This window comes from Mustela putorius, unplaced genomic scaffold (genome assembly GCF_011764305.1).
Source record: "Mustela putorius furo isolate JIRA1106 unplaced genomic scaffold, ASM1176430v1.1 tig00000198_pilon_pilon_pilon, whole genome shotgun sequence".
Classification (NCBI taxonomy): domain Eukaryota; kingdom Metazoa; phylum Chordata; class Mammalia; order Carnivora; family Mustelidae; genus Mustela; species Mustela putorius.
The window spans coordinates 1,040,588-1,054,163 of NW_025421311.1; the positions used below are offsets into that span (position 1 = coordinate 1,040,588).

General features: G+C 53.1%; 1 protein-coding gene across 1 annotated transcript; it reads right to left on the minus strand.

Moving 5' to 3' along the window:
- Positions 1-3,527: 3,527 nt before the first annotated feature.
- On the minus strand, positions 3,528-10,775 carry LOC101688986 (interstitial collagenase). Its single transcript, XM_004764453.3, has 10 exons — positions 10,600-10,775; positions 9,913-10,157; positions 9,674-9,822; positions 9,309-9,434; positions 8,489-8,644; positions 8,258-8,375; positions 6,435-6,568; positions 4,865-5,027; positions 4,233-4,336; positions 3,528-4,052 (listed from the first exon to the last, which is right to left on the minus strand). Exons 1-10 carry the CDS (start codon positions 10,714-10,716, stop codon positions 3,952-3,954), a joined length of 1,413 nt encoding a protein of 470 aa, XP_004764510.1. The 5' UTR covers positions 10,717-10,775; the 3' UTR covers positions 3,528-3,951.
- Between the last annotated feature and the right edge of the window lie 2,801 nt (positions 10,776-13,576).

The following is a 13,576-nucleotide window of genomic DNA, read 5'->3' on the forward strand; positions in this document are numbered from 1 at the left end:
CCTAACCATAACTACTTACATTTTTACCCAAAGCCTCTTGGCTTGTGAACCTTGGCTCTCTCCCACGGCTTTCTCTCACGTTTTCGGACACTCTCTGATTGTTCTCCCTCATTCTGGAGACTGACGCCTGAAACTGCCTCCAGCTCACCCTCCAGCTTCTGCTCTCCTGTCAGCCCTCTCACTGTCCCGCTAATCCAGGCTCCTCGTCACAGACAGGAAACAAGGATTCGGAAAAGCTCGGGTCGTTTGCTTGAGACCTCAGAGACCTGCGCGGTGGAGCGGATCTCACACTCTCACAAGTTCGCTGGCCAGCACGGTGCCTCTTCAAGACATGGACTGGGTCTAGGAAAAAGGTCTATTTCCATTTGTGGTAGTGTTGGAGGCTAAATTCTTCCCAAAGCCTCTAACTAGAAAAGCTAGGTCTTTGCTTAAGACCAGAACAAAGCACAAACTAGTGAACACTCTACTTTTCAGAGCGTCTGGGCCGTAGAAAGTTAGCGACATCCTCAACTGTTCCTCCTGCGTCACGGCGCGCCGAGATTCTGGGCGGGTTGTTTTGCTGCAGGGGAGCAACCGTGTCGGACCCCGTCGCAGGGATGCATGCTACACCTGGTGAGGTGACAGAAGTCCGCATCACCCGCCGCGGTTCACCTGGTTTCTGCACAGGCCGGTGCTAAGCTGAATGGGGTCACGAAAGGGAGCCCCATCCATCCCTGTGGCTTTTAAGTCTTCAAGGGTCTGACGGCTCGTTGTAGTCCTTCAGAGGTGGTATGGGTTTTGTTGCTTCTAATTGACTTTCTTGACAGAGAATGTAGGGAGGAGCTTTTCCAGAAACTTCCAGTGGATCCTTCTGGCTCTAAGCCTCTAACTCCAGCAGTCAGCCAGCCCGGGGGAGAGTCTGACCAGAGAAATGGCCGCAGGATGGTCCATGGGCCCACCAGACCCAGCATGAGCTGCAGTCAGGGCCTTACTTACCTCTAACTTTCATAAGACTTCTTTCTTTTTTTTTTTTAAGTTTTTATTAAAAATTTTTATTTAAATTCTAGTTAATTAACACACAGTGGGAAAGGAGTTTCAGGTGAGGAGCTCCTTAATGTCACCCTTGTCTTTTGACTTTCACAGTGTGTCTTCGGTGGATGCTCGGCTGCCTTGAACGAATGACTTTCTTTGCACCAAAGTCCCAGTGCGGTTGACCAGCCCACTCCCCACTTCCCACAGCCCCAACCCTCTCGTGCCATCTACGTGTCACGGCCAGCTGATGGCCCTTTGCTCCTCAGCCATCTCTACTTCTCCGTCATCAACGGCAGAGAAGAGTCTTGGTAGCTGTGATGACACAGTGATACCAAGGGTCCTCTCTACCCCACTCCCAGCAGAAGCAAGCTTAACCCGGCATTCTTAGAAAGCGGAGCCTGAGAGCCGGAGAGAGGGCTAGACAGAGGGTTGGGGAGAGCAAAACAGGGAAAGGAGGGGAGACGACGCAAAGCTGGATTGCCGGCCAGGCAGAGACGAGAAACATCTTGCTTAGAGTGGGACCAGCTGAGGACACACTTGAACGGCGTCGTAACAACATCGCTCTGGGACAAGAGAGGGCGTTGCATTTACTCCTCTGTGTCTCTCACGTTGAAGACAATGGCTCCACCCGCGGCGGGGCTTCTCCCTCGCAGGCTGCCTCTGCGTGAGTTCTGAGTGAGGTCGACGGCAGAGCTGGACCCGCAACAGCAGAGGCGGCACCTGAGCCCTGAAGCGGGAAGCATGGGCCCAGGGAGGGCAGCCGGAAGGCGAGAAGCTGGCGTCAAAGCTGGAGAGAGTGGGTTCCTGCTGCTGTGGCTGGGAGGCCTGGAGGCTGGGGGCAGGTCTGCCACGGTCCTGTTCATGGACGTCTACGGCTCAGCAGGGGCACTGTTAGGTACAAAACCAGCAGACATGCCTGCGAAAGTGCAGCATAACTTACAAAAAAACCCCAAATGTAAGAAGTCAAAATGCATCGCCCGTGAACGAAGCGCAGAGACGTGGTGCCGGACGCAGCAAGGTAGACGCAGGAGGATATAAACCTGATCTCGTTCAGTTCCAGAATAGGTAGGTTTCATCTCAGAGGTTCAAAGTCAGTGTGCCGGTTGCCTCTGGGGAACAGAGAACGGGTAGAGAACGTGGCTGGCTGCGTCTCCAGCCTCCATCAGCACCAGCCCACGCACTCTCCTGCTACTCTGGGGGGCTCTGGCGGTGGCTTGCTGTTCCCACTTATCCCGTTTCTTTGTCCAGTGGGAGCCATATTGCCCGGGAGCTCTGCCTCTCCCCCAGACCGGACCTCAGCTGAGGATGGATCCACCCTGAGGTACAGACGCCTGGCCCCATGCCTTCTGGTAGGGCCGACCATGATGCAGGATTCGCTCCAGAGCCCTTGCTCATGGGATTGGAGCCATCTGGGACCACATTCTTTAGCTGCAGAATGCTCTAGAATGTTTTGCCAATCTTCTCCTGAGAACCCCCCGCCCCCAATGGCCCCACTGAGGTATTCCTGTTTCAGGCTCTGAGTCTCATGGGCTAGGCAGAGAGTGTTGAGCGGGATCTCGAGGCGATGCTGCACTCCTTCATCCTGGGGGAGAGTTACGTGGGCTGTTCACGTTGTCATAACTCAGTGACAGGACTTAGTGATTGACATCTGCACATTTCTCTGTACTTATGCGACGTACACTTCAGTATCAAAATGTTCATTAGAAGAGGGGAGACTTGGCCAAAGGAGAGGTGACACTTCTTTCCAAATTCTTGAGTCAAGAGCTGCTTGCCTCGGAACCGTGAGTACCTTATAATATTCGTATTAGGAAATTCCGCACACACCATGAACACGCCCCCCACCCCATGGGCTGAGCTACTACTGGGGACCCCGCTGACATTAACATTCCCCCAGACAAGGCATGAAAACCTCCATAAAGAAAAACTAGGTTGTGTGGCCTTAACAAAATCCAGACTCTTAGTGGTCTAGAACCACCACAGTTTACTTCTTAAGCAAACTCTACTGCGGTTCAGAGTAATTGTCTTGAGTGGTGGCCTGAGAATTCTGGTTTCTTCCATCTCGTGGAAGCTCCCTCTGGGCTTCCGCGATCCCCATGGCAAGGTGGGGCCGCCAGAGAAGTTTGCACCAGTGGTTGCATGTTTCCATCTGGGGCGATACGGGTCCCCCACCATGCCCTAGTCCCCTCTCCTCCACAATGGCAGGGAGTGGGACCCCAGGACAGCAGAGCCCCCAACGTGCTCAGAGGGAGAAGTATCTACCAATAGCCAATTTTGGAATCTTTACACGGGACCCAGGAAGTAGGTTTTAACCTCTTCTACAGGATGTAAATTCCATGAAAATAGGGGAATAGTCCAACTTTTTGCATATCCTAGCTCCCCACGTGAATATTCTACGTATTTGTCTATTCCCACTTCAAATTTGAATGCTAATCTTTGGAAGTATGTCTTTATCATCAGGAAATAATCATGTAATAAATGTACTAGAAAGTATATTAAACAGTAACGACACGGAAGGCTTTATTTGAAACACAAGTGCTTTATTTTCTGTAATCAAAGTTGTTCCTTGCATATGAGGATGGTCTAGTGGCTGCTTCTATGTTCAGGAGCTGTTTCTGCTCTGGTCTGCTGTCTTGAAGAGCTGCACTCCAGGGTCAATGTCAGGGTCCTATACTTTGGAAAAGCTTTTTTTTTTTTCTTTGCAAAACTGGTCCATTTGAATCCACAAGCCGTAAAGCCCGACCATTCTTAGCTCAGCTGTGGGGCTGAGTTACAGGAGTGTGTGTCACGTCGCACTCCTAGGTGTAAAGAGTAAGTGCAGAAGGAGGTATTGGGATGAAACACTTAATAGCTCTGATTTTATGTAAGCAAATGACTCTTCAGGAAGACGCCTCCTTGGGCTCTTGACGTGTATTTCTCTGGGGCGACAGTCAGTCATCTCCGTTAGCAGTGGAACCAACTATTAACTCTGTCGATACTCAGAATCCTCTGGGTCCGAAGATCAAATTGGTACTGTGTCGTCCCATGCACTATGTAGAGGAACCCTAGAAATAAGCAGACGAGACTCACTACTCTACCCACATGATTTCAGGTGGGACCTGAATTCTGGAAAAATCCTGCCATCTGTGAGGACAAATATTTTGGGCCCTCGCTCTTCCAAATAACTGCGTTGACACTGTTCTGTGACAGCGAGGTGGAGGAAAGAAATAGACACATTTACTTACCGTGTTTCTGGAACGCAGCATCAACTTTATGGCCAATGCCAGGAAAGTCAGCTGCGATCGCTCTGGGGTAACCTGCGTCCATGGAACGCTTATACTCGTCATACCTGGTCAAAACAGTGATTGAAAATGTCAGAACGTGCTAAGTGTGTAGACTTCTCAAAGGCATTACGGGGACTTTGGTAGCGGGACTCTTAGAGGAACTTTCAACCCCATAGATCTTGTCTAGTATGGGGGAGGGGGAGGTAGGACGCTGGGTGAAGAGCAGAACTTTAAAGTCCGTGTCAATGCCAACAACTAATTCTAATTCTCCAGGAGGTGCCGCCCATTGTCCTGCTAAGGTAAACTGCGGTGAAAGATACACTCCTGTTGGCAGAAGGGGCTCTGTGAAGGTAGACGCCCCTCCTCAGCTGTCCTTTTCCAAATTCAGCCCCACGTGTTCACTGCATCCCCACTGCAGGGGCTGCGTGACGGTCACCAGCCACAGACTTGGTGGCTGGACTGCTGGGCAGCCATTCACAGAGACGGCAGCTGGCCAAGGCCGTCGGAGACTCATTTGGCTATGGTTCGATCTAGAAGGTTCTCTCTAGCTAGAAAGAGGTGCTGCGCAAACATGTTCTATGCTCAATCTTTACCTCCAGTATTTGTTAGCAACAAAGAAGTAGGTTTTCCCGGTTTCTTCATCAGAAACAGCAGCATCGATGTTCTTCACGGTTTGAGGGAAGCCGAAGGATTGGTAGATGTCCTTGGGGTATCCGTACAGCATTTCCTGTCCCTGAACGGCCCAGTACTGATTACCTGCCAATCAAAAAAAAAAAAAAAAAAAAAACAAAGGATGGAAACACTTGTCCTGGACAACAGAAGACAGCAAGCCCACTCCAGCGTCCTGGCCGCACATAAGACTGTCTAGAGAGATTCTTAAAGATACCGATGCCAGTATCATATACCAGATCACTTAAATTTATATACACTTTGAAGTTTCCTACATCATTTGAATCTGCAGTGAGCTTGGAGGGCGACTGGCCTGTGGGGCTGAGAGTGTCTTCCCAAAGCCAGTTGCGGCCTCGACCACATTCTTGCCCGTGCTGCATCCGGTGGCGATACGGGGCTCCCTGCTCTGGCAGCCTAGGGCTGGGCACAGTCACACCAGTGGTTTCCCAAAGGCCAGGGGGTCGTAATGACTCACAGGCTGTAACGACATGCAACCTCTGTAAATAAGAACCACCGTGTCTCACTAGAATACGGCACCAAATAGCCAGTGGTTGCTGGCTCCAGATCTGTGTGTTCATACTCAATAGCCCACGTCACATAAAATGTGTCTTAGATCTTGAAGCCGGGATGATCCTCACGGCACAAATACACTCATTTGCCCCTTATGAGAAAGCGGCTTGAAATTTTGTGCCTCTAAAATCCTGTTTAACTTTGTGATAGAAGGGCCAGAAAGCCTGTGTCAACATTTTCTCCCCGTCCAAAGCGCAGTCAGTCCTTCGGCAGGGTCAAGCACTCGAATGCTCGTGTGTACAAGGCCAGACATCTGTCTGCAGAAGTACCGGCGTTTGGCACAGTGTCTTCCAAGCCAAGAGCCCATCATTATTTTCATTCTGATGGAATAAGAAAAGTCTGTCCCACTTGATCACGGTAGGGCTCGTCGTATTTTAACGTACAAATTGCCTGGGAATCTTGTTAGAATTCTGGAAGGTCTGGAGTGGGAGCCGATCTTGTGGATGGCCCTTGAGCACATTGTGCTAAGTGAGAGTCTGGGTCTCTAACAGACCCCCGCCGGGGTTGTCGATGCTGCTGGTCTGAGGAGCCTACTTTGACAGCTGGCTCCCAGGGTGGCCTCTCCCTCCCTCAGGAGACCCACTGGTATGAAAATAGACTCCAGGAAATCTGGACACTCCAGTGCTTCTGTGTCATCTGCTCTATTCTGTGGGTCCCAGGGGGGGTATGTAAGTAGTTTTCAGAGAAAACACTTTCCTAAGCCAGGTTCGTGGCCCCGCAGAGCACCCACAGATACACTTTCTATCTAAAATGACTCAGAAATGCACGGGGTAATGCTTAGGTAAGGGACTGGACTCCCATCGGTGTGGGAAGTGAGAGCGTCAGATTTTCCAAAGGCCACCGAGAGAAAGCGGCCAGAGCTCACTCATTTCTCAGCCCCAAAACGGGAATCCACAGAAACGGGACCCCTGGGGGAAGCGTTACCTTTGAAAAACCGGATTTCATCTCTCTCAGAGAATTCATAAGCAGCCTGAAGCCCACTCGGCAGCTCTGGCCAGAAAGTAGAAATGAAATTGAGCTCAACTTCCGGGTAGAAGGGGTTTTGGCGCATGTAGAACCTGATGTAGAAAAAAAAACGGCAAAGGTTTTGATCTCCTGGATGCGGGGGCGGGGGGGGGGGCTGACCTTTAGCAAGCACGACGGCCCAGCCAACCTCGAGAGCATGAACAGTCACATGTAGCGAATCAGTACAAAGGGATGGGCGGCGCGTGAATTCCGCAGTGAAACCGCTGGCTTTGGCGGCGTCTGGAGCCGGAGCCGGACACCCGCGCCGCAGCCCACCGCGGGTGGCCGACACCCCGTGCAGACGGGGCAGCAGGGCCTCTCCCCTGCGCCTTCTACCCCCCGACCTGAGAGCCTGGCCCTCTCACCTCACCGATGAGAGATCAAGGGCGGCGAGGGGAAGGAGCTGTTTACGGCCACGTTTGTGATAAGATAGAGGCAAAGGTTAATTTTAGACCCAGAGTTGGCAGCCACTCTGTTCCTCCTCCTCCGGTTGGACCTACAGTCCACGGGGGACACCAAGGCCCCCGCCGGCGGAACCTGCTGGGCAGCTCCGATCCCACCTCGACTGCTGGGAGACCCTGGGCAAGGCTGTTGCGGTCTCTAGCCTCCCACGGCTTCAGGACGTGGTCACACATGGACGCTCAGTGTCCTTTCAGTTCCTGAGAATCCTAGGCCTGTGTCTGTTCCTTGCAGAAATCTCTTGAGTCCTTGCTTTGAGAGGCATGTCCTGCCCTACCAAAACCTTTCCTTTCAGACCCACTCTTTCGGTAGCCCCTGCCCAGCTCTGAGCCGCAGCTGCTAGGGTTTGCACCCAGCCTTTTCCTTCGTAGGGGGAGGACGGCAAGCATCTGGAACCAACGCCTTCTACTCTCGCGTGGGTCTGACCAGAGTGACCAAACTGTGCGGACCAGACCCCAGGAACAGCAGCTAAGACGTTGAGCCAATCCGAACCCCCTCCTTTCTCTGTGCTGACGCGCCGGCCCGGCCTCTGTCCCCATCCCAGGGACAGCATCTTCCAGAAAAGGACCTACTATTCCTGCACACGGTCCTTTAGGAATCAGGGTGGCACAGGCAGCAGGCCTGGGCCTTGCATGTGAGGCGATCCTGGCATCTTTGAGCCCCCATGCTGCGGAGGGGGCGCCAGAACTCTCCTGTGGTGAGAGAAGCCTGCGGGGACCACCCGTATGTGCTCGCGGGAGGGTCCTCGTGAACTCCTGGAGGTTTTCCCCACGGTGGCTCCTCCCCTTCTCTAGGTCTCTGCAGGTCACGGGCTTGGGCTGGGGGCATCTTCAGTGGGACAGAGCGGCTGCATGGCCCTGCTCAGCATCACGGGCTGTTTCTCCTGAGAAGGACCCTCCTGCATTCACGGTTCATCGTGAAGAGCGGCGTTGGCGAGGAGAGCTCGGGGTGGGAGTCAGAGCAGCTACTGCTCCATCACCAGAGAACTCTGTGCCCTGAAAGGATCTCTTTCCTTCTCCCTGCTTTACTTTACTGATCTGTGAAACGGGACTCTATCCACTGAATTTTCTACTTCAATGGTATTTTTGTCTGAGAACCGAACAACAGAGTACATGCGGGGAAAGGCTGTTACGAGCTCATCGCTCTGTGCCGGTGTGTGTAACTGCTTGCAGTTCCTTGTAATTCTAACTGTATGTGCATGAAAGTGCAGGATGAACACTATATGTGCGCCCATGGCCGTGAGAGCCGTGTTCTCACAAGCACAAGGCACAGGGATGTCCTACCTGTCTTTAAAGAACATCAGTTCTCCCCGAACTGTAGAGATAGCATCGAAGACTAGGTTACTGTCACACACTTGTGGTGTCTGGGGGCCTGTTGGCTGGACGGGATTGGGAGAAGGTCCTAAAAGAAAAAGAGACCTGGGGTTAGTTCTGCCTGGTCTTGCACAGCTTCTTAAAGGAGGCAGCCAACGGCTGTTCTAACGGCCCCTCGTCCCTAGTTTTCTGTCCACTCACCATATATGGCCTGGATGGCATTGATGTCATCCTGAGACAGCTGGACATGGTCTTCGTACATGTAGTTGGGGTACATCAGAGCCCCGATATCAGTAGAATGAGAAAGTCCAAGGGAATGACCCAACTCATGAGCGGCCACGCGATAGAGGTTGTAATCTAAAAGATCCAATAAAGCCATTAATGACTGTTCGCAGTGTTCTCCGTTGAGGGACCTGGCATGAAAGAGCTAGAAAGCCTTTCCCCAAGGGGGGAGGACTGGAGGCTGTTATTGACAGGGAAGACACAGGCTAAAACCCAAGCTCTGTGTGTGCACTGATACAATGAGAAAGTAAGCTCGGCCGATTCTGCGTCGCGCGCAGACCGGTCTTGGATGCGTTCCTGAGTACTAGCTCACGGAGACGCAGTGGAGTTCTGGCAACGATTTTTTCTTCCTATCTACAAACTCATACATGCCTATGCTAGAAATTTCGGAAAATACAATCTCTCCTCCCTTAATTTTCACATACTCCTACTAACATTGTTAAATTGTGGCGCATCCTTCTAATAAAAAAATAATTCTATTGTAGATGCCCACAAGAAAAACATTAAGATTTTCAACATTGTCTTAACAGAAATTTTGGAGCAGGCTGTTGGCAGCCAACAAGATGATATTACTAACAAAACCAGCCTTCTCTTCCGGTTGTCACATGTATCATTCATTTCGTAAGCGGCAGTAGAAAATGCCTCCTTTACAAATGCGTTCTTTCCGTTAAGCCAAACAGGATTCCCGTGGAGCGAGAAGGGAGGGGGAGATCGGGAGAGGCCAGACGAGTCGACTCACTTCTGTAATCCTTGGTCCAGCTTTCGTCTTCATCAAAGTGAGCATCTCCTCCAAGATTCGGGCCTGGTGGGAAAGCGTGAGCGAGGATTCCGTCGGGTCCGTCAAAGGGAGAATTGTCATAGTGATCTGCCAGAAACAGAATGCGAGACACGTCCTTCTTGGTTCCCAGTCAGGCTAACCCAGGAGAGAAAGCACTGGCCGGCTGAGAGGACAACAGACTTCCACCAGATGGGATCTCGTTTCCCTCCTTAAGCCTACAAAGTCAACACCACTTCTGAACCAGCAACTCCAGCCGCAAAGATGAAGGGGTGTGGGGCACGTGGGACTTAGGGTGAGAGTGCTGCTGTGGGGCCAGAAGCGCTTACCTCCCCTGACAAAGGATATCATTATGTCCGCTTGGCCCTCCAAGACCCTGGTGAAGGTCAGGGGTGAGACATTACTCCAGAGCTGAAAGGCTCTGTCAATGGCACTGTCCACGTCTGCTCTTGACAAATCTGGTGTGTAGTTTTCAATCCTTAAAATGGAATAAAAAAGAGACATAAGGACTCATGGCTCATGGCTCTGCTGGGAGACGGCGCCCTCGCTCTGGTGCCCGTCTGCTTACCTGTAGGTCAGGTGGGTGTGCTCCCAGCGGAGGGTCCTCTCACCGAGGGCGTACGGAGCCACGTCAGGCACCCCACATCGGGGCTGCCTCATCAAAGCCAGGGTGTCGGCGTCCACCTTCCCCGTCACCTTCAGCCCAAAGAATGCCTGCATCTGCTTCAGCTTCTCGGCCACCAGACTGCTGTTCCTCTGCCTTGGGATTTGCTTCCCATCACTCTTCAGGTTGTAGTAGTTTTCCAGGTATTTCTGATGAAAGATAAAATTATTGAAATGCTGGATGAGAACTCTTTCTCATTTCTCAAGACTGGCAGTAAGAAGCCCTAGCTACAGCGGAGAACCACTTCTAAAGACCGTGTTTCGATATCATGGTGGAAATCCTGATGGGTGGAGACGAGTCCCCAGTAGAAATCTCCCTGGCACTAGGGAGCACGCAGTCCGAATGACAGTTCATGGGGACATCTGCATACGTCCCTTAGTCCCCACTCACCTCCAGCTGGAAAGGGAAGAGGAGACCCTGTGCATGGCTGGACAGAGTTTTGGGGAAAGAGCCCTTTCTACCAAAAATTTCTCTTTGGAAGAAATCCACCCTTCTGTAAAATCCTTTACACTATGACTGCTACTCTGTACCACTGAGCAAAAATGTAAATAAAGGCTCCTGCCTTTGTGCTGTGTGAAATTCTGCTTTTACCTGAACCAGCTCCGTGTCCTGCTCTTGTGCTCCCGAGGTCGTGGCGGGGAAGCCGTGGGACCCCACGCCCCAGAGCAGCAGCAGCAGCAGAGGGAGGCTGGGCATGCTGGCCTTCATGCTCCTGCCCCGCTGGAGGACTGTGAGGCTCCCCACCTGCAGTTCCAGCACCTCGACGAGGAAGCTCCCTCTTTATATACAGTTCGGTGCTTCCAGAAAGCCCGAGGCTGGCTGACTCACGCTCCATAATATCCTCTTTGATTAGCGATGAATAGCTCTCGCTATTATCAGAAACGGTGACGCCTGCAGATTATTTAGATTCTCTTGGTGTTGCAATCTTATGATTAATACCAAACAGGACGTGTGGGAAGGAGGCACAAGACAGTTGTTTGCCTGTCCCTTTCTACCCTGTTGGGCATCGTGTAGAGGGCTCCAGGAGCACTTGGAAATGGAGGCTTTGCCCCTTGATCCTGCTGGCCGTGAGGTGCGCCGGGTGGCCCCCAGCCCCTGATCCCCAGGCAGAGGGCAGAGGGGCTGACCTGTGGCTGTGCTGTGTGGTTGTTCAGGGCCCGCACTGCCCAAGTCCGCAGCCCTGCAGGTGCTTGCCGTGGGGTGGTTATCCCGGCCTCCTCTGCTAAGTCTCCCGGAACACCTTCTCCAGGGTCCCACAGTTGCTCTCTACCTTTATTCAGCCCCGGGGGTGAAGACCTTGGCTGAGAAACCCCTGCCCACAAGTGGGACATGTGGTAATTCACACCCTGTGTAGACCCTGCACACTGGCATCATGGGACACACAGGATCCTTCTCTGAAACCCGTCGGAACGTACCAGGGGAGGCTGGGGCTGGTGGCCCACCAAGTCTTATTGTCTTATTGGGAGTCTGCTGTCTTATTTTTCTTAAAGATTTTATTTCTTTATCTGACAGAGAGAGAGCAGAAGCAGGGAGAGCAACAGAGGGAGTGGGAGAAGCAGGCTCCCCGCTGAGCAAGGAGCCCTAGTCAGGGCTCAATCCCAGGACCCCGGGATCATGACCGGAGCCAAAGGCAGACGCTTAATGACGGAGCCACCTGGGTGCCCCAAGTTTTGCCTCGTTAGAGGCTCTCCTATCTGTAACATCAGGGTTTAGTGGCTTATTATTTTCCATGCATGTCAAAATAAATTTATGACTATGAAATGAAAACTGTGCCTTTCTGTATCCCTGTGTCATATTAGAGTGTTTTTTGGGGGTGACCTTTCTACCAGTGGTGAGAAAAGATGATGGAAATCTGTGGCTTCCTCTACTCATGCCCAACCCTCCTGCCTAGAAAGTGTTGAATGAGATGTAAAGTCCGCACCACTTGCCTCCCCGCCAGCAGCTGCCGGGCCCCCCGCCTTCCCACCTGTCAAACTTTCTCACCTCGCCAGCTTCCGACTTCCGTTCTCCTTGCCACACAAAGCACCACGTCTTGTCCATAAATGTTGCTTCAGTGTATTTTGGATTGGTGTAGAAGGGCTCATTTCCTCCTTAATTGTCTGACCGCAACTTCCTCATCAATGTGGAGCAACTCATGAGTTAGAGACAGTAAGAGGAACTGGAAGAAATTCTCAGAGGCTGGTGCCCTCTCCTTGCCCCCCGCATCCGCGGGAGCGAGTGGTACAGTGGGACGGGGACCTCAGGGCACCAGCGACTGAACTGACTTCAGTGCAGGCCACGGAAATCCTGCCAGAGCCCCTCCACGCTAGAGCTCGCAGTTAAAGTCAAGGGGTAGCAGACACGCCCTGACTCTTGGGGAGTCTGGCCGGTGCGAGGAGGCTGCACGCTGCTCCAGGGGGCGGTGGGAAGCCAGGTGCCCGCGGTAGCTCGAGGGCATGTGAGCGTCGGGGGCTGGGCCCGGAATTACAAGGGAGCCCCGGGCAGAGGCTCTTCTGACGTCCCGCGGGGTAGGGCTCTGCACAGACTGTGGTCGGCGCGTCCTCCAATGTTTGCGGACCCTCATGTCCTTCAAACAAACATTTTGTTTGTCCACAAACGAAATCCCTTTTGGGAAGCCAACCCGTAAGCTGATGAGAGCAGAAGTGCCCTCTGGAAAGTGGGAAATGGGGCCTGAGCGTCCTGCCTCCCTCCCGCCCACGGGGTCCCCCGTCCCCTGTCCTCCGGCGAGGCCCCCACTGTCCCATGTCCGTGCAGTGAAACGCGGGAACCCGGCGTCCGGCCCAGCAGCCCTACTCCCAGAAGAAAAGATGCGAACAGAGAGAGAGAGGTCGCCCGCGGGCCAGGAGTCACAGCTCTTCAGGGCCGGGGTGTCGCGGCCTGGGGAGAGCACGAGGAGCTTGGCTCTTGCCTTCTGCTCCGGGTCTGGGGGCGCAGCTCTGGCCTGAGAGCCGCACGCATTTCCTCGCAGCTTCAGGAATGCGGCCGCGGGTGCAGACTGGTCACCGAAACAGCTGTTTGTGCAGTTTCCTCCCCAAAGGACAAAGGATTTTTTAAAATTAAGCTCTGGGTAGGCAGCCGGCCTCAAAGACTCAAGGGGTCCTGAGTCTTGAACTTCCCAGGGAGGTGCTCAGATTACCGCTGGCGTGTGCTACGGCCCGAGCGGAAGGAAGACAGAACCATCTCGACCGAAAGCTGGGGGTCAAGTCCTGCCAGGGTCCCGCGGCTCCCCAGAAGCTCAGGACAGTTCAAATGGCGTCATCTGCTCCTCAGCTTCGGAAGCTTCTTCCCCGGGGACTCTGTCCGTCCCTCTGGCCCCCGATGGCCTGCAGTTTGGCGGAAATCACTCCTCCGTCCCGTGCTCCCCAGGAGGATGGCGGACTCAGGGGAACTCAGACTCGAGACTGCGGTGGCCTCCACGGGCTCCTGACTATCTCCAAACAGGCAACGTGTTTCCCAAGTCCTCTCGGTCGCTTCACGCCGGCTGCTTCGGGGAGCAACTCAGACATGCTCGTGTTTTTCCATATTAAGTTCCGTCCTGGAAGAGCCATCTCACCTCACATTTTTCCCA